Raw genomic sequence first — 24,551 nt, forward strand, 5'->3', positions numbered from 1 at the left:
GAAATATCTAGGGATGCAGAGACCACTCCCTCGGGTGTAGATGTTGGTGGCTTAGGAAGTCTGCCTACCAATTCACTCCAGGGATGTGGATTGCTGAGACAGCTGAAAAGTTGTTTCTCAGCAAGGCAGCATGAAATCTGGTGCACCCGATTTAGGCCACTGCTGTGACATTGTCTGACGGCACTCCGACTGGGTGACCAGAAGCAAGGCCCAGTGTTGTAGACATAATCTGATGGCTCTCAGTTCTAAAATGTTGTGAGTTTTGACTACTCTGTGGACCTTGTCTCCAGGACAGTTAGGTAAACTCCATCCCAGCCTATAAGGCTGGATTATGTGGTCACCACCTTACAGGGCATGTGAAAGAATGATTGGATGGGTGATCCAAGTTTTGGATTTGCAAAATGAACTGCCTCGAAGGAGGCTACCATTAAGCCCAAAACCCTCATGCAGAAGTGAACTAAGGGGCGCCGTTCTGACCAGAGGATCTGTATGAAAGAAAGACTCTGGCTTGGGATATATCCAAGATTAGATCAAGGTACTCTGGGTGGTGTGAGGGCTGCAGAGTGGGACTTTGGAAATCTGATTATCCACCCAAAGGTTTGAAGAACCGAATCATCCTTTGGACATTGTCGGACAAGTTTGTAGCTGAGGAGTCATTCAACAAGAGGTCATTCAAATAACCTGTGACATGAAGGCCCTGGGTTTGTTGAAGAGCCAGAAGCAAGGCAAGCACTTTGACGAATTTTTTTAACTAAAGTGGAGAGTTAATAACCAGGAGTTGTGCTTTGACTGCTTCTGCTTGACTGCTTCTGCTTGCAAGTGTTGTTTTTGGGGGTGTTTTATTTTCTCCCCTCCTTTATTTGATACATTTGCTAGCAGTTTTTAAAAGACCTTTTTTTTCTGACACTTTTTAAACAGCATTTTTTTTTCCCCTCTTTCTTCCTGCCAAATTAGGGGAGGGGTTAATTGTTCACAGGTGTATAAAGGTAGTTATACAAACTCCCCCTTGAGCTTGCTCCCTGATTGTGGCTTGCATGTGGATTTTCTGAACACAAGTGGAGAGTTAATAACCAGGAGTTGAAAACAGGAGTTAAGACAGGAGTCTCTAACCTCCATCCTCCCCTCCATTTTAAAGATCCCACTGCAAGGGGCAACCAGACAGCTTTCCAGAAACGTCAGGCTGACAGCAAGCCAGATTCACCGGAACCAGAGTGTTTAAAGGGGACAACCGCAGCCAGGTAAGCTCGCACCTCCACTCCCCCCCCCCCCAGTGATTGTTCCAGGGACTCCGTCCGACCGCCTACGGGGGTCAGGAAGGAATTTTTGCCCCACTGATGCATTTGGCTGCTACTGTCAGGGGGTTTTTCGCCTTCCTCTGGAACAACCATAGGTTAGCATACCCCTACCTCCAGCCTCCTTTCCATTTTTTACGCTATCCTAGGACGACTATTCCAGATCACAGCCAGACTTCTTTTCTAAGCGGAGACCTCCACCTTAAGTAAAGGCAGCTGGAACAGCCAGCAACCGAATACAACAACTCCTTCCGCATCCATATAGGCATCCCCTGATCAACTTGCGCGCTAATAGCCTCAAGCACGGCGGCAAGTCTGATACCTAGCCCCACCTCAGGATCAATACCCTGATCAGGATCATCATCTTAGGCCCATAGTACCATCAACAGCATCCACAAACCATGTGCTACTTCAAATACTCAGCTGAAGTTCTGCACAGACTAAGGAACATCAACACCACATTGCCATCTTCCATACAAAAAATACTTCAAAGAGAACAACTATTAAAAACCGGACGACAACCAGCTCCCAACCACAGGAAGACATCTACTCGACCACTACAATTAGATTGCGCCTTGATTAACGCCAGGTCTGCAGTCAAACATAGACTGGAAGTACACGACTTCATCATCGAGAACAATGTAGACTGCCTCTTCATCACCGAAAGCTGGTTAACCTCTGACTGCAACACCATCCTCACCGAATTGGTGCCGGAAAACTACAGGATCCTAACCGAACACCGGATAGGGAAAAAAGGAGGAGGCCTAGCAGTGATCTTTAAAGGTCACCTGGATCTCACTAAACCATCATCTCAGAACCCAGTGTCTTTTATGGAAACCCTGACGCTACATTTTCAACCAACACCCCATGACACCACTCATATTCTACTGTGCTACAGACCACCGGGACCAAAGTCCAATCTTCTTTCACCCCTCACGGAATCCTTTGCAATGCACACCCTAAAATTCAAAAATTTCCTGGCACTCGGAGATTTCAACCTTTGGGCAAACGAGCCTAAAGACCCCATCGCGACTGCCTGCATCAATCAACTAGAAGAACTGGGTCTACAGCAGGGGTTGACAAATTTGCTTGGAATCTAGGAGCCAGCTAAAAAAGTTAGGAGCCGGGTCCGTGACGGCGATCTGGACCTGTCCCTGGCCTGACATGGAGACGAGTGAGGGGAAGATAGCGCCCCCAGCCCCCCACCTGTCTCCAAGTCATTGCCCATAGCTCTTAGAGGGACATTTTTAAATTGCATTTTAGTGTAAATATGAGATGTGAGGTCTCTCTGACCCCAGATCTCATACATAAAAGAGGACCTGTCATGCTTTTTTCTATTACAAGGGATTTTTACATTCCTTGTAATAGGAATAAAAGTGACACACATTTTTTTTTTTTTTAAAAGAACAGTGAAAAAAATAAAAATAAAAGTTAAAATAAGAAAAAAAAATTGTTTTAAATGCGCCCTGTCTTGCCAAGCTTGCGTGCAGAAGCGAACGCATATATGAAAGCGGTGTTCAAACCACACATGTGAGGTATCGCTGCGATCGGTAGAGTAAGAGCAATAATTCTAGCCCCAGACCTCCTCCTCTGTAACTCAAAACGTGCAACCTGAAGAATTTTTTTAAACGTCGCCTATGGAGATTTTAAAGGGTAAAAGTTTGTCGCCATTCCATGAGCGGGCGCAATTTTGAAGCGTGACATGTTGGGTATCGATTTACTCGGCGTAACATTATCTTTCACAATATAAAAAAAAAAAAAAAATTGGGCTAACTTTACTGTTGTCTTTTTTTTTTTTATTAAATAAAAAAATTTTCCCCCAAAAAAGTGCGCTTGTAAGTCCGCTGTGCAAATATGGTGTGACAGACAGTATTGCAACGACCACCATTTTACTCTCTAGGGTGTTAGAATAAATAATAAAAAAAAAAAAAAAAAAAAATATATATATATATATATATATATAAATATAATATAATATAATATAATATATATATATATTTTTGTTTAGGGGTTCTAAGTAAAGGGATGGAGAAAGACTGGCCCATTAGCATTGTTGGTTGTAATTCCAACGGCCACCACAAGAGGGCGCCAGATTCCAGAAGGAACCATAGGATCACAGAAGGCCTCAAAGCCGGGGGCTCAATTACCGGCCGCCTGCGGCGCGGCCCGACGCAATCACGCGGGGGGGGGGTCCACGGAGACGGGATACCCCCAGCTATGCTGCCCCAGGCGCAAGGTCGCTGATTCTAGTCGCCAATGCGACCTGGCGACCGGGTTTTGTCGAGCCCTGGTCTACAGCAACTGATAAAGACTCCCACGCATGGGTCAGGACACACCCTAGACCTCATTTTCAAACAGAACATTGACGTCAACATACTCGACAACATAACTCTGCCATGGACGGATCACCACGCCATCAAATTCAAAATCACTACCAACATCACCAACGCAAAACGGAAACCTGTAACAACGCACTGGACCAGATCGCATAAAAAACTGTACTCCGAAGCCTTCAAAACCACTCTGTCCAAAAAGATATCTACAATAACCTTAAACCACTCTACGGAGGAAACACTCAACTTCCTGAACAAGGCATTACTGCAATCAGCAGACTCGGTAGCACCAAAACGCAGGGCTCTCATCAGGAAGAAAAATGCTGGATGGTTTAATAGCTCCCTCTCCGTACTAAAGCAAGAACGCAAAAGAGCGGAAAGAACATGGAGAAGAAATCCCACTGAGAAAAACCTATTTAACTACAAAGGTCTGACAGAGAATTATCAGAAAGCAATCTTCAAAGCCAAAAAGGACCACTTCTCATATACAATCTCAACGGCCGCAAACCAACCACGGGAACTGTTTAAACTGGTTAATCAATCAATGAATCCGGTGTGCCTAGAACCCCCAGAAAGCGAATCCCAGGATTACTGTGACAAACTGTCGGATTTTTTTCATCGATAAAGTCAAAACCATCAGGGAAACAATTTGTCAGAAGAAAACATCCAACCTCAGCCAGCAAATACATAAAGAGGATGTCTACACCAACATACCGCAACCGCCAAAATTTTCACTATCCCCAATTACCGTAGACACCGCAAAAAACATCATTAATAAACTGCGTGACAGTACCCCACCTATTGACATCATCCCCACAAAACTACTGAAAGAATGCTCCGACATCGTGGCTCCAACCATAACCCACCTCATAAACCGATCATTCCACGAAGGGATTGTTCCCAGCATCCTCAAACAAGGCATCGTCAAACCTCTACTCAAGAAACCAAACCTGGACCCTCAGGATCCAAACAACCGTAGGCCGATTACAAGCCTCAACACCATTTCTAAGATCATGGAGAAAGCTGTAGTACATCAGCTACAACTTCACCTGGATACTCACAAACTCCTGGACCCGCTGCAATCAGGCTTCCACCCGGGTCATGGAACAGAAACAGCTCTCCTCAAGATTTGGGATGACGCCCTCGAAGCAGCAGATGACGGAGAGCCGTGTCTCCTCCTACTGCTAGACCTAAGTGCAGCGTTTGATACAGTAGATCACAATACTCTACTCGTCCGCCTCACAGAAGTAGCCGGAGTCCAAGACATAGATCTCCATTGGTTTGCGTCCTTCCTAGGAAATCGGTCACAGACAGTGAAACTAGGAAAATTCCTCTCCGAAACTCGGGCAGTCACCTGCGGAGTCCCTCAAGGCTCTCCGTTGTCAGCCATTCTCTTCAACATTTACATTCGCCCACTCCTTCAAATCATCAGATGCTCAGATCTCTGCTTCCACTCTTACGCTGACGACACGCAACTTTATTTCCGGATCAATGGAAAAAAAGATCACCAACAACAACTTGAAAACTGCCTCAAATCTATAGAGGACTGGATGACCACCAACTCCCTCCAGCTGAACCAATCAAAGACAGAGCTTCTTATCTTACACCAAAATCATAAGCCCGCAACCAAAACCTCCTGGTCTCCACCAACCGTCTTTGGGCAGACTATCTCCCCAAAGACCAAAGCGAAGAGTCTCTGGGTTATTTTAGACGCACAAATGTCAATGGATGCGCAAATAGGATCTGTAGTCAGTGGATCTCACCATCTGCTGCGCATGCTTCGCAGACTCATCCCTTCTATCCCAAAGAATGACAAAGCAGTGGTAGTTGGAACAATCATTAATTCACGACTGGACTACGCAAACTCGCTTTACATAGGATTACCACAATATCAACTTGCGCGATTACAACTGATCCAAAACACGGCGGCAAGGCTGATAACAGGAAAAAAACCCTGGGAATCCATTTCTCCTTCACTGAGGAGCTTACATTGGCTAACCGTAAAAAATCGGATCACGTTCAAGACCCTTTGCCTCACCCACAAATGCGTGCATAGAGAAGCTCCGCAATACCTAATGGAGAAAATAAATCATTACACACCAAACCGCAGTCTTCGATCAGCCAACAAAAACCTCCTCCTCGTGCCCAAAGCCCGGTATAAATCCAAGGGTGAACGGAGATTCGCTGTCCAAGGGCCTCGGCTATGGAATGCTCTACCAATCAACATCCGCCTGGAAGAAAATCACCTGGCTTTTAGGAAAAAACTCAAGACCTTCCTCTTTTAGCAGATGATCAAAGCTCGCCACAGCGCCTAGAGGCGATTCAGTTCGCATTGTGCGCTATATAAGTATTTCATTCATTCATTCACAAACATTTGGGGAGTAGAGACCAAATGGTAGCACTTCGAATTGAAATTGTTGGTCTCTCAAAGCAAAACACAGAAACCATTAATGTGAGGGGAAAATGGAGAAGTGTAAAAAGGAATCTTGTACGTCTACTGATGCCAGGAATTCCCCTGGTCTTACAGAAGCAATAACAAATCTTGTTAATACCATGTGGAGGTTTATCACACAAATCTATTTAGGAATAACAAAGTCCAATATTGGGCGGATGCCTCCCATTCATTTTTGGGACTATTTGAAATGAAATCTCTGAAGCTTTCTGCTAAAGAAACTGGTACAACCACTCTTTGTGCTTGAAGTTTGTGCAAGGTGGTCATTACATTTGCTGGCCAATTGAAAGGCAGAATGTGAGAAGGGGGCAAAGATAGAAACTATTTTGTACCTCTACAAAATGACAAAACCCAGAGGTTCGGGATGTCCTAGATCAATACTGGTGCAAACACCAACAGATGGTACCCAAACCCTAGCAGTGAGGTTCCCCTTTATTGCGAGGAGGGCATTTGGGTAGACTTGGCTCAGGTTTTGTAGCAAAAGAAATGTCAAGCCTTGGTTTTGAGGTTGATGCCAAAAATATTCCTTTTGCTGAGCAGTAGTAGCTGTAGGAGACTTAGATTTTTCTTGCAGGGTAAGAATCCTGTGCATATGCACAGAAATAAAGCAAATAATACAGACTTGGCTAATTACATTCTAGAGTTGCAACACAAATCGGTAAGGCTTAGGGCATCCGTTGCAATTGTTCTAGGAGAGCAGGGTCAAAGATAGGTTTGCAGTCTCTGTTCATTTGTCTTGTCCAGTTAACAATAATTTGGTAAATAGGCATGGTAGCAACTGCTGGCTGCAGGGCTGGAGCAGGAACAAAAAATATGGCTTCAAAACACCAATAAACAGAATCTGTATCAATGAATCCAGGGGGACATTCTCAATAGAAACTGTAAGGTACAAACAACGGTCAGCAAGTTCCACGCACCTGAACTTAATGCACCACCCACTGCTCTCATATACCCTCATAATATCTCCTAAAGCTGCCACTTATAATATGAAATGATTAAGGGTGCATTTTAATTGAGAAAAATAGTGGCGCTGTGTTCACAAAAAAAATGTATACAGCGACACCAAATCTAACACCATACGATAGTGAAACTGAAAAAATGGTTAAATAAACCTGTGTATCCAAAACATTAATTGCTTTGTTTATATAACAAAGGAATATACATGTGAAATGTACTAAGTCCATGCAAAGTAATGTGTTTCACGTGATTCAATTAGTGAGGAGAAATCTTCTTATAAAATTAGGCCTCATGCACACGACGCAGGTGAAAACTGCTCAAAAAAAAGCAGAAATGCGCGTTTTGCCGCGTTTGCATGCCGCGTTTATAAACGTTTATAAAGCTAACATCATGTAGACCCTCCCCAGGCTCTCAAAGCATGTTTTTTTTAACTATTTCTGCTATTTTGATCAGAGTGAGCAGCAGCAGCATAGAGAGCAGCACCTGAATTTGCCTTTCTTTCTGTGGTATATATTTTGATATGGATCCCATATTGAATATATGTCAGGAAATGCTCCTGATGTTGCTCTTGATGAGACGGCAACGTTGTCGCAAATTTCGTGAGAGGTCCAGAGTCAGAGCTCGTCGATATTTGACCCATCCGTTGATGGGACAGCGAATGTCCGTTGGATATTTCAAACATGTATGTGCAGTTGCGTACCTACCCCGACAAGTTTTTTAATTTTAGCCGGATGTCCATTGTCACATTTGATCTGCTCTTAGAAAAAGTACGACCTGGTCTGACATTCATGGACACCAATATGAGAAACAGTGTGTCACCAGAGGAACATCTGTTGGTAACGATCAGGTATGTGTATATATTTATAAAATATATTTATCTATAGATGTACAGATGAATTTTTTTCTCTGTCCTTTATTTTAAAAAAAATGTCTATTTATAGCAAATTATATAGCAAATTATCCAATTTTTAAAATATCTAAAATTCTCTTGTGCCAATTTTTAAAATGTTTTCATTATTTCTAATATAAAACAATATTAAAATATATATTTTTTTAATCTTAATATATTTTTTTACTCATTTTTTTTCTAGTTTCAAATTGTTTTATTTAAAAGCAAATCTATGTTAATTAGATTTTTTATAATTGTTTTGAATTTATTTGGCCAATTTTTTAATATATTTTTATCGTGAAATATGTATTAATATATTTTAATTCTTTGCTGATGTATATGGTAGTATAATATTTTGTAATGCCTTATTAAAATATCCAGAATCCTAACCCTAACCATTCTTCCTAACCCTAACCACTAACCCTAACCCCTAACACTAACCCTACCCTTTACACTAACTCTAACCCTAAACAACCCTAACCCTAAACCAACCCTGAATCCTAAACAATAACCCTAACGGATAACCACTTACCATAACACCCAACCCTAATGATCAAATTACATTGCAGCAGATGGTCACAGTTGACTTTGAGGCCATGTATCTCTGATGCAGAAAAGTGCATGACATTTTGCGACCCGATTTTGGGGCCCCCATCTCGGGGTCACTTGGTGATAGGAACCTCAAATTTGGATATGTTATAGTGCTAGTTCCACAGTGTCTGCATACTGAATTTGGGGTTCCTGGCAATAAGTGGCCCCAAGATATGGGCCCCCAAAGTCAGGTCGGTAAAAACACTTATAAACGCAAACGTGGCTAAACACAGGTGCTGCGTTTAGCCACGTTTTGCGTCTGAAATGTGGAAATTTTTGCGTCTGAACCCATTTTTTTGCTTCTGGAAAAACGAGGTTAAACGCAACTGCATAAAAACGGCAAAAAACGAGACTGTGTGCATGGACACATAGGATAACATTGAATGAGTTCAGGGGCAGTTGAAAAAAAGTGTCCAACTGCATCTGAACACGTGTTGAACAGCGTCTCGTGTGCATGAGGCCTTATAAGTTTCCTTCCACCACACCAATTTGTGATTGTAATCCACTCCCATAATATATATATATATATATATATATATATATATATATATATATATATATATACACATACACACACACACACACGTATACATATTTTTCTAATTTCAATATAACAATTTTTTAATTGATTGGCGCAGCTCTTTAAATTGTTTTTTTTCCCTTTGTGTGTGTATCCCACCAGAGCTGCTGCCTGCTTAAGGGTTTTTTTGGCCAGTTGGTTGATTTAGTAATAGATCAGTTTACTAATTGGTTAGGAAGTTTGTCTAGCGCGGTTTATCTCTTCCAAAACCGAGATACAGCTCTTGCCTCTCAACCTCCACTCGCTTGCTCGTTCATATCGGAACCCCGTCACAACCGAAAGCAGCAGAAGGTCATAAGTCTTAAATGGTTGCCATACAGCCACACCCGACATGTCTCGTCACTCCAAATCCTTCATGGGATTGGCTGTACGGCATGTCAACCCCCTATTTATACTCTCCCTATCAACTACTGGCTGAAGCAATTCCAGAGCGCATGCGCGCATTCCATGTCCCCCCGACCACAATGGATTGGTTTTTTTTCGCCGCTCATCTTGATTCAGTGAGGAAAATATAAAAACATAATGCATTGGATCTTAAACAAAATGAATGCCTATAACACATCCCTTCAAATAAACCAAAGTTACATGCAATCTATTCTCATTATCGTGCCACGAAATACAAAAATTGCAAAAATTTAAAAATGACAAAAATTTAAATATAATAAAAAAACTAGACCCCCTATACAGAATATACTAATTTGAGTGGTTAGAGCCCTAGTATTAAATAAACAGAGTACATATAGAGAACTCCACTATAGTGTTCTACAACTATTATTGCACAACCCTACCTATTCTAACACAGCAATTAATCTTTATATGTCTCAGAAATTATTAATAAAACAATTGAGATCTGGTTCAATATTTAACCCTCTCGGGTAAAGACTCTTTAAAAGAAAAATACATTTGGTTTCTCTCTGAGACAAATCCCTAATCTGATTGGACCCTCTCCATGATGGAGCAACATGATCAGTTCCACAGAATTGAAGCAAAGAGGGGTCCTGACCATGTTTTTCCTTAAAGTGCAGGGATACACAGTGAAATTTAAATCCATTTTTAATATTGGCTAAATGCTCAGCTATCCGTACCTTTTATTTTTTTTTAATAAATATTTTTATTGGTGTTATAGACATACACACATAGTAGACAATTAACAATTAAACAATAGAAAAGCGATCCGCACTCGGGGTACATGGTTTTGTCAGAATTAAATCCATAAAGTACGATAAAGTGAGTGTCATCATTAAAGAGAGATGGTGTGGAACCCCTGGTCAAATATCATAAATGTCAGTGGAGGCATCATCACTACTGCTCTCATCTGGACCCCGATAATTGAAAGGACTCCTGATGAAAACAACACAGAAATTAAACAGGAAGTCCTTTCTGGTATTTTTTTAGGACAACCTCTGTTGAAGTAAGTGTCTTTATAAAGGGGTAGGTTCTGATTCAATAACTGTTTCCAGTATGTGTTTGTGGGTGGGGTTGGTTTCTTCCAGTGGAGAGTGATGGACTTTCTGGCATAAAATAGTAACAAACTCACCATAGTGTGTCCTGCTACAATGGGGATGAATTGCTCAACCAGTCCCAACAGGCATACCGACATGGAGAGTTGCAAGGAAATATTGCTGACCAAACATATACATGATACATATACATGATAATACTTCCTCCCAAAACCCAACAATAACTGGGCAGGTCCAGAAGATGTGGGTAAAATCTCCCGGAGTTCCTCCACATCTCCAGCAGTCCGGGGAGAGACTGGGGTTCATTTTGTGTAGTTTGTAAGGGGTATCATAGGCCCTATGGGTGATCTTAAACAGTATTAAACGGTCCCTAAGAGAGATCAAGGGTCGGAAAGGGAAGCCCCAAATATCATCCCAATCATCTCCATCGAGCTCCGGGACGTCTTGGAGCCAGTGGGCCCTGAGTTTGTCCATGGCTGGTAGGGAGACTAAGGAGGTGAGAGTAAATCTGGGAAGTCGGTTTTTGTAAACAGTCGAGGCTAAGGATGTCCTCCAAGGAGGCCTGTATAAGCTGTGGGTTAGAACGGGGAAATTGGCAGCTGAAGGCATGAGAAATTTAAAGATATCTGAAGTAGTATGACTCTGGAACATTAAATTTAGAACGGAGGAGAGATAGTGGGATCAAGGAATGACCCTCGACCACATGGGAAAGTGTTTTCACATTGAATTTAGTCCATGCATGAGGCTCAGGGATCGTGCAGAAATGGGCCAGATTGGGGTTGCACCACAGTAAGGCATTTGGGGAATGCGCATCTTTCGGATAGTGTTCAAGTTGTAGACCAGCTCTCCACGCCTGTAGGGTAGTACGCATGGATGGGGTTAAGTAATAAGGAGCACGAGGGTCACGGAAGAGCAAAAACTTGAGGGCTTCCAACGATCGTACTACTCCAGCAACACCGCAGAGTTGGTAACATCTGGAGTCAGCCACCACGCCGCTGCGACCCGTTGTGTGGCCAAAAAATATCTGTAAAAGTCAGGGAACGCCAGTCCCCACTGGGAGGACTGTCAGAGCAATGTGGTTCACCTATAGTTTGGGGACTAGGGGCCCCAGACAAAAGGAGAGGAACATACTGTTGAATTGAGTGAAAAAGGATTTGGGAATCCATTGCGGTGAGTGCCTAAAGAGATAGGTAAATTTTGGTGGAACCTTCATTTTAATCAGGTTTATTCGGCCCAATAGTGATAGGGGTAGGGACTCCCATGCCTTCAGCTTCTGCCTAACCTCTTGGACCACTGGGGACAAATTCAGAGCCATGTAGTCTGTGGCTTTCCTAGAAACCTCCACTCCAAGGTAACGAAAATGTTCCACCCACAAAAGCGGCAAATCCGGGGAAGCCAGCTCCCGGGCAGCCGGATCAATGGGGAACAGGAGGGACTTGGACCAGTTAACACACAGTCCCGTAATCGAAGCAAATGTATCCACCACCTGCAGTGCACCTTTCAGCGATGGTCTTGCATCACTGAGAAAGAGAAGGTTGTCTGCATACAGAGCCACCCTCTCCTCCAGCCAGCCAATCCGCAGTCCCTTAATGAGTGGGGAGGTACAGAGAGCTTCCACCACCAGTTCAATGGCGATGGCAAATAGGGCTGGAGAGAGAGGACAGACCTGCCTGGTGCCCCTGGACAACGGAAAGGGCAGGGACAGACCTCCTCCTAGCTTAATGGCCGAAGTAGGGGCCTTGCATATTGTCTGTAACCATTGTATAAACAACAGTGGCAAACCCATCCGGCATCCCATAGAAAAGGCCATTTGACTGTGTCGAAGGCCTTTTCAATGTCCAACGATGCGACCACTCTTGAACCCATATTAATGTGTTGTGCATGAATATTAGTTTGCAGTCTCCTTAGGTCGATGTCAGCGGATCTGTTAGTCATGAACCCAGTTTGGTCAGTCTTGATAATCGTGAGCAGTAAAGGTTGAAGTCTCCAGGCGATTAATTTAGTCAGAATTTTAAAGTCCAAAGTCAGTATTATTATTATACAGTTTTTATATAGCGCCGACAGTTTACACAACGCTTTACAACATTAGGGTAGACATTACAATACAATTCAAGACAGGGGGAATAAGAGGGCCCTGCTCATTAGAGCTTTCAATCTAGGAGGGAGGGTCAAGTTATACAAAAAGGTTAATAGCTGTGTGGAATGAGCTAATGGAGAAAATAGTGTGGTTGTTCGATGGATGCAGGATAGGCTTCTCTGAAGAGGAAAGTTTTCAGGGATTGCCTAAAAGTGGATAACTTTGGAGACATTGTGACAGATTGGGGTAGCAAGTTCCAGAGGATGGGTGAGGCTCGGGAGAAGTCCTGGAGGCAGACATGGGAGGAGGTGATGAGGGAGCTAGAGAGCAGGAGGTCTTGGGAGGAACGAAATGGGAATTTTAAAGTCCAAATTCAGTAGGGCAATGGGTCAGTAGGAGGCACAAAGGGTTGGGTCTTTAGGAGGCTTGTGAATCAACACCACATGAGCATGATACATGGAGGCCGGTAGTTCTCCCAATTCCAAACAGTTCGAGTAGAGGGAGGCCAAAAGCGATGCCAGCAGATTTCCATGAGTCCTGTAGAACTCAACTGGGATGCCATCAGGACCTGGGGTCTTCCCCGTAGGGAAGGAATGGATTGCCTCCATGACCTCCAGGGTGATCGGTTCCACCAACTTGGTGCGCTCCTCATCCAACAGGCATCCCAGAGCCAGGGGGTCGAACTGTTCTGCCAAATCTCTGGGTTCAAAATTGTGTGGCAGTACGGAAGTGTAGAGTGAGCCATAGAAATGCCGAAAAGGCATCAAGAATGTCCTGTGGCGAGGAAACCGACCTCCCCCGAGTGAGGCATAATTTCTGAGATCAAAGTTAACGGTCGATCATGCTGTGCCAGCATTGCCAATAGGCACCCGTTTTGGTCCCCCTGCTTGAAGAATCTTCATTTATTGTGGTAAAGGTCGAGTCTGGTAGCCTCAGTCAGTTGTAGGTGTAAATCTCTTTTTCTACTTTGAAGTTCGTCAAACCTGGCCCCAGAAGGGTCTGCAGCAGCAGTGCAGGAGTCAACAGTCTCCTCTAGGGAGGACCCCGCCGCCTCTTGGTCCTTCCGGACCGCCGAGATGGAGGACATATATTGACCACGTGTGATCGCCTTGAAGGTGTCCCAAGTGATCTCTGGTGAGGAGGACCCTGCATTACATTCCCAATACTCAGTGAGAAGGGGGGGAATTTTGTCCACTATCTCAGGGTGGGCTATCCATTGGGGCCAAGTCTCCACAGGGCAGAAGTGCGGGAGCAGGGCGAGCAGATGGTGAGTTTCAGGGGGTTGTGGTCAGATAGGTCACTAGCCAGGTATGTGGCACCCAGCACATCCGACATTAAGGATGGATTAGCAAAGGCCAAATCTATGCAGGAGGCCGTGTTGTGGAGAAGCAGGAGAATACTTTATCTGTGGGGTGTTTCCACCGCCACACCTCCTCCAGTCCCATCGCATGGGCCCACGCCCTCAGCTCCACGGAGAAATATTTGGGAGGCTGGGCCTGTCTAGGTCTGGGGCTAGAATGGCATTAAAGTCGCCCATAAGAACCAGTTTAGCAGGACAATATTGGACTATTTTCTCCATTATAGTATACAGTAATGCAGAAGAGAAGGGAGGAGGTAAATATACATTTGTTACAATAGAGCGTTGTCCCCAGAATTTTAGTACCACTACTACACATTTACCCTGAGGGTCCGTGTGGCCATGTTCAACTTCGCATGGGAAAGATTTCGATATCAGCACGGATACCCCCGGGCGAAGGAGGAGTATGAGGCGTGGATTGTTCTATACAGCCACAGTTTAAGTGTCATGAGTTTGCTGCCCATAAGATGCGTCTCTTGTAACAGTATTAGGCTAGGGGAGTAGGATTTGAGGTAACGGAACATCTTGAGCCCGTTTAAAATTGGAGTTTGGAGTCCATGAACATTCCAGGATAGGATAGTGAATGTGGAGCTATTTATGGCACCATTTTGGGAGCAGGTATAAGAGGCATTATACAGGATGGTCAGGGGTCTCCTAGGGCATCTCGGGAGCAGCAAAGACGAAGGGATCCAACACCAGAGCATAGCACAAGATAACAGAGCATACAAACCAACACTTAACTAAAATGTAGAAGCAAAAACAAAAACCCAAAGGGCATCGAGGTGCCCAACCTGCCCAGGTCTGTGGCCATCTTTTGAACTAGACAGAACACACATTAAAACAGTGGACCAAGTAATTTTCGACCATTCGCTGGCTCCACTCCCCAAGTTGATTTCTGATTTCAACGTCCCGCAGAGCTATTTTTTCAGGTATCTACAACTCTCCCATGCCTTCAGGTGCCAGTTCTCCAGTTCTCCCCCGCCAGGTTGTCCAATCCACACTAGAGGACCTCCTCAAGTCCAGATGTGAAAATAAGCCCACCTCGAAACTTTACTCCCATTTGATAATGACCTCCCTCCCTACCTTGGGAAATCTCAGAGACAAATGGGTGCGTGACATTCCCACTTTTGAGAATGATGATTGGGATGACATGTGGGACTTCCCTTTTAGATCCCTGGTCTCCCTGAGAGATCAGCTAATACAGTTCAAGATGGTCCACCGAGCATATTTCACCCCATACAGATTGCACAAAATTAACCCCGCCTCCCCCCCAGGGTGTTTGCGTTGTGGGACAATACCGGGGGGACTTCACTGATATTTTTTGGACCTGCCCAGCCACTGTCGACTATTGGAATGAGATACTAAGGGTCATAACACAGGTCACCTCCATATCGCTCCAACCCTCTATAGAAATTTGCATACTGGGCCTGATAGATCATGTAATTCCCACTGTGGCGCGGCGCACCCTGGTTGGGCTACTTCTCTTCTACGCCCGCAAGGCCATAGCCCTCAGCTGGCATAAGCCAACTCCTCCCCCTCTCTCCCTGTGGAAAAAATTGGTCAACGGCAGCCTGCCTCTTTACAAAGACTGCTATGTTAATAGGGGTTGCCCGCAAAAACATGACAAGGTCTTGTCCAACTGGCTGGCAGACGCCTCCTTAACACGTTATCTTCTGTTAATGAATAGGAATCTGCACCAGTGAAAATGTTGTATATCTGAGTAGCATGTTTTAGTTCCAAGCTGTCCTGCTGCACATGGTGACAGCTCTCTGTGGCCGTTGAGATGCCTTAAATTCTCCGACATATTTTATATAACGAACTGCCTTATATTACAACTCTGTACACGCCACGCCTGTAACTCTTGTCGTGACCAATGTATGTGTTCTTGTTTTTGGTTTGCTTGTTTACTGTCTAAATCTCAATAAACAGATTTGCAAAAAAAAAAAAAAAAAAACTAGACAGAACACAGAGCGGGCCTATTCCCTGTAACCAAAACTTATTTTAGGCAAAAAGTAGTATTTTGTCCAACAGCTTGAAAAGATCTTCCACAGATCCGGACCTCCTGCAGAGTAGTGGGTCCAGTCCAGGGACTGAGGTGAAAGAGGGGACTGCCGTAACCAGCAGAGGACCTCGCTGGGACCGGAGTGCGGGGTTCAAAAGTGGGGAGAAAGGGACCGATCAGTGTAAAAAAAAAAGGGGGGGAAAAACAAAGCCAGTGGTTGCTGCTGGAGCTCCTCAGACAGGAGGAGTGGGCGATAGTCTAGCCAGCAAAGGACATTGGACCACCAATTAGGGTAATGGTGAATTGTAGCAGAGAGGAAGGGTCTGAGGACAAATAGCGAGTAGTGCTGGGAGAAACCATGAGACAGAAGGTAGTCTTGTTAAGGGGGATAAGATATTTAGCTGCTCCCAGCATGTTGCAGTCCATCATGTATCCTTGGCCGTATGTCGTTAGTGGGTATCCAACCATGACGCAGCGGCCTCCGGGGTGTCAAAGAGCCGCATGTTGTCACCATCAGTGACCCGCAGCCTGCTGGGATATAATAGGCCAAAGCTTATTCCCTTTTCCCGGCATCTCACATCAGTAAAGGACTTGCGGCGTTGCTTTAACTCCTGAGAGAAATCTGGGAAAAAGAACAGTCTGGTATTTTCGTACTTAATTTCAGGCATAGCGCGTGCAGCTGCTAGGATGTGATCTCCATCGCGGTAGTTTAACAGCCACAGTAGAAAGGGGCGTGCAGGGGCCCTAGGTCTTGGAGGGAGCGGCGGGACCCTGTGGAACATTTCAACCATGAAAGTGGGATGCACGTCACCTAGGCTGAACAGGGTGGTTAGTAACTGTTCAGTGAACTTGGTAGTCCAAGTATGCGGATGTTATTCCACCCAAGACGGTTCTCAGCAGTGGCGGAATTATCAGGGTCGCAACAGTCGCAGTTGAGACTGGGCCCTGGAATTCCATCACTGTGGGGGGGGCCCGGCGTGGTTGCTATCCACGGGGCTGTGAGTGGAGAGCGTGTCTGTCATTTAAATGCAGCGCAGAGCCAGAGACACCGGGACTGACTTTAATTTTCCCTCGTTCTCTCTCACAGTGGCACAGCTGATCTGCTCCCCCTTCGGCCCCCCCTCCCCTCCTCTCTCCTCTCCTGTGTTCTCCGCGGGCATTCAGGTGCGAAGCTAACAAGCTCACATTTCCCGCGGAGAACAAAGGAGAGGAGGGGAGGGGGGGCCGAAGGGGGAGCAGATCAGCTGTGCCACTGTGAGAGAGAACGAGGGAAAATTAAACATCAGTCCCGGTGTCTCTGGCTCTGCGCTGCATTTAAATGACAGACACGCTCTCCACTCACAGCCGTGCTGACCCCTCTCCAGTGTGTGCAGAGACTCAGGAAGATCCCGCCGCCCATCAACATCCATAGCTGCTGATCGTTGCCTCCCCCCAGGTAGGGGGTGTTACAGAGATCTGCTGGGGGCCAAGGTGCACATCGGAGTCCAGCAAGGTACAGAGAAACCTCTTTAAGGGGGGGTGACTGTCTAGGGACCCTAAAGTAAGGGGGGCTCTCTGGGGACCCTGATGGAAGGGGGGGTATCTGGGGATCCTGAAGGGGGCCCTCTGTGAACCCTGATGTCCAGTACCACCGCCACCCCTCCTCCAGTACCACCACCACCGTGCCACCCACCTTCAGTACCACCACCACCCCTCTCCAGTACCACCACCGTGCCCCCCACCTTCAGTACCACTACCACCCACCTCCAGGACCACTGCCACCCCCCCTCCAGTACCACCGCCACCCCCTCTCCAGTGCCACCACCATGCCACCCACCTCCAGTACCACAGCCACCCCTCTCCAGGACCACCATGCCTCTCCAGTACCACCGCCACCCACCTCCGTTACCACTGCCACCCCTTTCCAGGGTCGCCACCCCCCTTCAGTACCACCACCGCCACCCACCTCCAGTACCACCACCGTGCCCCCCACCTTCAGTACCACTACCACCCACCTCCAGGACCACTGCCACCCCCCCTCCAGTACCACCGCCACCCCCTCTCCAGTACCACCACCATGCCACCCACCTCCAGGACCACCATGCCTCTCCAGTACCATCGCCACCCTCCTCCAGTACCACCGCCACCCACCTCCGTTACCACCGCCACCCCTTTCCAGGACCGCCACCCCCCTTCAGTACCACCACCTTCAGTCTACCCCCTCCGGAGAAGCTGCCACAGGTGGATGGGGCTTCCGCTTGTGCTGCAGATCTCGGCACTCGAGCGCGGAGGATGAAGGAGGCTTTGTAGGCCACAAGATGGCGGCGGGTGTCGGGCGTGTGGAGCCGGCCGTGGGCATGATAACACGGCTGGCCGGCTGGGGTCCGCAATTCAGGCTGGGATCAGAGCAGGGGATGCCCAGGGACCTACAGGGCAGATCTGGAAGCTCACCAGGTTAGTTAAGGCACAGAATGGCAGCAGATTATGTCAGGATCTGCGGAGCTCCTCAGCAGCACGTCCTTCCCGGCTCACATCTGGACACGCCACCCAGCTATCCATACCTTTAAAAGAAGTTTGGTCCTGCCCACATAATATAGCCCACATGGGCACCATAATAAATACACCCCATATGAAGAATTACATGTAATGAATTTATCAATTTAAAATGTTTCATGATGTGCATTAGGAATGCTAGTCATGCCCCTATTACTTATGGGTAGTCCTGCAGCAAATAGGCCTTTTTCCTGCAGAAAATGTTTCTTATGTTTCACGCTGGTTGTTAACTACTTGCCGACCGACGCACACCGATGTATGTCGGCAGAATGGCATGGACAGGCAAATGGGCGTACAGGTACATCCCTTTAAATTTGCCGCTGTGCCATTGCGTGCGCTGGTAGGATACCTCTGCGAGTCCGAACGCCGCGGGGATGCCCGCGATCGCCTCACGGGGAGGAAGAACGGGGAGATGCTAAAGTAAACAAGCATCTCCCCGTTCTGCCTAGTGACAGTGTCACTGATCTCTGCTCTGTGTGATCGGAGCAAAGATCAGTGACGTGTCAGACAGCCACACCCCCCCAAACACTGCCACCTAGTGTTTAACCCCTTCACTGCCAGGCTAATGTACCCAGGAATCAGTGCATTTGTATAGCACTGATTGCTGTATAAATGACAATGGTCCCAAAAAAGTGTCAATAATGTCCGATGAGTCCACCATGTCACAAGTCATAATAAAAATCGCTGATCGCTACCATTACTAGTCAAAATAATAATAAAAATGCCATAAAACTATTTTATAACTTTTGCACAAACCAATCGCTTATTGCGATTTTTTTAACCAAAAATATGTAGAAGAATATGTATTGGCCTAAAGTGAGGAAAATATTTTTTTACATATATTTTTGGGGGATATTATAGCAAAATGTAAAAAATAATGTGTTTTTTTTCAAAATTGTCACTTATTTTTGTTTATAGCGCAAAAAATATGATCAAATATGATCAATTACCCCCAAAAGGAAGCTCTATGTGTGGGGAAAAAAAAAGGACGTCAATTTTGTTTGGGAGCCACGTCGCATATTCGCGCAATTGTCAGTTAAAACGACGCAGTAGCGAATCGCAAAAAGTGGTCTGGTCTTTGGCCTGCAAAATGGTCTGGAGCTTAAGTGGTTAAAGGTATGGATAGCTGAGCATTTAGCCAATATTAAAAATGGATTTAAATTTCACAGTGTATCCCTACACTTTAAAAGGAAAAACATGGTAAGGACCCCTCTGCTTCAATTCTGTTGAATTGATCATGTTGCTCTATCATGGAGAGGGTCCAAACAGATGAGGGATTTGTCTCAGAGAGAAACAAAATGGATGTTTCTTTTAAAGAGTCTTTACCCGAGAGGGTTAAATATTGAACTAGATCTTAATTGTTTTATTAATAATTTCTGAGACACAAAGATTAATTGCTGCTTTAGACTAGGTAGGGTTGTGCAATAATAGTTATAGAACACTAGTTTTCTATATGTGCTCTATTAATTTAATACTAGGGCTCTAACCACTCAAATTAGTATATTCTGTATAGGGGTCTAGTTATTTTATTTACAGTATTTTAATTTAATACCCGAGAGGGTTAAATATTGAACTAGATCTTAATTGTTTTATTAATAATTTCTGAGACACAAAGATTAATTGCTGCTTTAGAATAGGTAGGGTTGTGCAATAATAGTTATAGAACACTAGTTTTCTATATGTGCTCTATTAATTTAATACTAGGGCTCTAACCACTCAAATTAGTATATTCTGTATAGGGGTCTAGTTATTTTATTTACAGTATTTTAATTTAATTGTTGCAATTTTTGTAATCCGTAGCAAGATAATGAGAATATATCGCCTGTAACTGTGGTTTATTTGAAGGGATGTGTTATAGGCATTCATTTTAAGAAAGATCTAATACATTGTTAGGTTTTTAGTATTTTCCTCACTGAATCAAGATGAGCGGTGAAAAAAAACAGTATAAATAGCAGGTTGCCGTGCCGTACAACCAATCCCATGAAGAAGTCGGAGTAACGAAACATGTCGGGAGCGTAGCTGAACAGCAACCATTTGAGACATATGACCTTCTGCTGCTTTCGTTTGTGACGGGGTTCCGATACGAACGAGCGAGTGGAGGGCGAGAGGCAAGAGCTGTATCTCAGGTCCGTCGTGACCACAGTACACCGCTATAGCTCAGTTACTGGAATGTTCCCTGAGTGCTGTTATAAGACTGAAGTGATGTGAGTGCAATCAAATTGAGGATTTCGTTTGTTGTTTTAATAAACGATTTTACGGTATCACGCTATTGGAGGCACTATTTCATGTTTACATGTGGAAACATCCTCTTCTTCTGGTGAACACTGCTGGAATTTGAAAAGTGTGATTAACCCTGGTGGGTTTGAAAAGCATTTATGCCGAGCATGAAAGTGCAAGGCAAATTCTTGTGGCGAGTGCGGTTTTAAAGGGAGTGGATTACAATCACAAATCGGTGTGGTGGAAGGAAACTTATAAGTGTATAAGAAGATTTCTCCTCACTAATAGAATCACGTGGAACACATTACTTTGCATGGACTTTATTAGTACATTTCACATGTGTATTCCTTTGTTATATATACAAAGCAATTCATGTTTTGGATACACAGGTTTATTTAACCATTTTTTCAGTTTCACTATCATATGGTGTTAGATTTGGTGTCACTGTATAAAAAATTTTTGTGAAGACAGTGCAACTAATTTTCTCAATTAAAATACGCTAGAAACTGTAAGGTGTTTAAGAAATTAAATGGCAGGATCCATTACCAGAATAGCCCATTTTTTCCCAAAATACTATTCCATAGGGTAAATCGTAGGGGAAAAAAAATGAAATACCCGCTCAAAATTGAAATATTCCTCAAATACTACACAATCAATGTGTACATGTATGGAGAATGTCTTTTTTGACTTGGCCAGCCTCTTAGTGTCCATGAGAGCTTGTTTTGGCTGTGGAGAGTTAGATGCGGTTAGGTAAAGACTATCACGCACCACATCAATTAATGTGTTCACAGTAAAAAGCATTCCTTGCAAAGTTGTAGCTTGTACTTAATAAAATGCAGGAGAAGAATAATCTTCTGCTGACTCTACTACAAAATCAAGGTCCTCATTAAATTACTCCATAATATCTTCAAGTAAAGGAGGTTCTACCTCTGGTTCTTGAACAGTAAGGGAAAACTGATGACATGTAGAGTTTCTGGCCTCTAGAAATTGAAGGTCCTAAAAGTGTCAAAGGTTTTCCAAAAAATTGAAAGTGGCAGAGAAATCTGCTTTTGTCAGGTTGCATGGTGCATGCCAGAGGAGGGAGTTAGAGTCAGAAGAGGGGACCAGTGTCATAGTAAGACATTACATTTGGACAAGAAAACGGTTATCCGCTAAACAGTTTTCTAGCTTCCTGTAGGCTATATGAAGAATGCATTTTATTCAGAGCTATACAACAGAAAAAAAACGGATGCCATCAGCCAGGTAAACCTTTATAAGGAAACTGGTTCAGCCATGCCCCTCTAATGTGTTTTGTCCTCCAACAAGGTTAAAATGGTTCTAAAACCTCAAAGTTTATGAAGCTTCCCAACCCCCCAGACCCCCCTACTTGCCTGAGCCCCAACTCGATCCAGCGCTGTGCACGAGAGTGGTGGCTCTCCTGGGTCTCGGTCTCCTTATAGGTTTAGAAACAGCACGTGGAACCATTGGCTCCTGCTGCTGTCAATAACAGGCAATGAGTCAGTAAGAACAGTAGTGAAGTTAATTACCCAAGAAGTCTTGGAGGATGACTTGGTGGTGGTGCTGGCTACATTCCCCAACATCTTCTTGTACATGGCAGTTTCTACAGTCTTCTGGTCAGCATGCTTCTTGACAAGCTTAGAGAGCTCAGCATGGATTGTCTAAGAAAAAACAACATCAGCCTTAACTTAACTTCTTAATTCAGCAGAGAAGAGAAAAACAATCCTGTCCAGGTCAAACTATACATTCCAAGGATTTTAAGGAACTTTTACTGCAGAATCTTACCTGCTTCTAGTTTTGTGGACACTGAGGCAAGCAATTTCCTAACTTCCTCAAACCGAAGAACTACAGCGCCGCACTTTAAAAAAAAAAAAACATATGCTAACCTTACAAACCTAACAGTTTTTTCTTATTCCTTTTTCAACTCTTAAATATCTGATAAACCCTCCAATGAGGTTCACCTAATGTTTCCTCTAATGCTGCAATGCAACTGAATTCAGAGTTGCCACTCATGTAGGCTGTGGCATCTTACACCACAATGAAGTAAAAGATTTTGCAAGGGGCCTGGCTATCAGTACTGTAACTGATTCATAAGCCTGTATTTCGATGATCAGCAATTGCCCATTCCATGCCCTGCCTACTATTTTCTAGAGTGACATCACTGCTCTCTGTTGCTGAAACCCTCCCACTGGGAGCTGCCATGTCTGAGAGGGGACATTTGAGACACAAATGGAGAATTATGGCACAGTCAGGGAAAGTAAAGGAAGTTTTTTTTTTTTTTTGTTTACCTAGATTTGGTACTTGTTTACACAGTCGTACATGAGCCTTTGACTGTACTTTAAGTGGTATTGACAAGTTGGAACGTTTGCATGATCTGTCCACATAATGAAGGGAGTGAGAAATTGCTAAAATAGCAGTGAGCAAGTCCTATATGGAGGTAATGCAACAGTTGAAAGTGTTTTGTACTAAGTGTATAGACCTTGAACACAAAGATTGTATAAAACATCTTCCAGTGTTGCCATGGTTGCAAAGGAATGTTTTGGATGCTCTAGAAGAAAAAAAATCACAGCGGGCAGCAAATAGAAAAGCATAACTAATAATTACATAAGCAATGCATTCTATTAAACCTCACGTGTAGTAAAGTTACAAAGTACACAGTAAGGTTGAATAAAGACATCAGTCCATCCAGTTCAACCCGAGTGTCTACAATTGTCCCTATGCCTGTACATTGCACACTCACATCAGTCCCTACCCTCAAGGAGCCCACAATCCAAGGTCCCCATTCAGGATTGGGGGACAGAAGCCAATTAACCTACCTGCATGTCTTTGGAGTGTGGGAGGAAACAGGAGTACCCGGAGGAAATCCACGCAGGCACAGGGAGAACATGAAAACTCCAGGCAAGTAGTTTTGTGGTTGGGATACGAACCAGCGACCATTTTTTCTGCTAGGTGAGCGTGCTAACCACTACACCACTGTGCCGCCCCAAGTTATATCATATTATGTTAGTTATTCAATATTGTTGATCTCTTAAACATATTTGAACATCAGATCTTCTCTTAACCACTTAAGGATCGGAAGGGATTTACCCCCTTAATGGGCAGGCCATTTTTAGCGATACGGCACTCTCATCGCTTTAACTGACAATTATGCGGTCATGCAATGTCGTACCCACAAATGGAGCTTTCTTTTGGTAGTATTTGATAACCTCTGTGGTTTTTATTTTTTGCGCTATAAACAAAAGAAAGAGCGACAATTTTGAATAAAAAAAAGCTATATTTTTTAACTTTTTGTTATAAAAATTTTCACTTCCCCCTGCCGGACTTCAGTTTTTCTAAGAGCACCTCCGGCCAAGCTGGGGAGACACAAGAACACATTAATAACATACCATCACATATTGCTATCGTGCCTGCGTCCATAAATTCAGGTGGGTAACTAATGCTGTCCTGAAAGACTATTGGAAAATACGTTACCGGTAAGTGCAAATTTAATTTTTCCTCCCTGTCTTTCAGGACAACCACAAAGAGGATAGACAACACTTAGGGTGGGACTACAGCTTGCAAAACCTCTTGCCCACAGGCTTGCTTATTTGCCGACACCAGGTCCACCCTGTAATGTTTACAAAAGGTGACGAAACTGGACCACGTTGCGGCTTTGAAAATTTGCTCTGGTGTCACTCCAGCCCTTTCCGCTTGAGGAGCCGCCATAGCCCTAGTAGTGTGCTTTTATACCAACAGGAACTTCTTTTCCCGATAACGTATAGGCCTGGCCAATGGTTACCTTAAGCCCCAGAAAACAAAATAAACAAAAAGTCTGA

At 44.4% G+C, this 24,551-nt stretch overlaps 1 protein-coding gene across 1 annotated transcript in view; it reads right to left on the minus strand.

Moving 5' to 3' along the window:
- Nucleotides 1–24,551, minus strand: part of FKBP8 (FKBP prolyl isomerase 8) — a 301,240-nt gene that overhangs the window by 5,014 nt on the left and 271,675 nt on the right. The window contains exon 8 of the mRNA XM_077475920.1: nt 22,266–22,397. Within this exon, the coding sequence (XP_077332046.1) occupies nt 22,266–22,397 (132 nt within the window). The remainder of the gene's footprint in view (nt 1–22,265; nt 22,398–24,551) is intronic.

Source organism: Lithobates pipiens, unplaced genomic scaffold (genome assembly GCF_037356315.1).
Source record: "Lithobates pipiens isolate NorthernLeopardFrog02 unplaced genomic scaffold, aLitPip1_a1.2 Scaffold_13, whole genome shotgun sequence".
Classification (NCBI taxonomy): domain Eukaryota; kingdom Metazoa; phylum Chordata; class Amphibia; order Anura; family Ranidae; genus Lithobates; species Lithobates pipiens.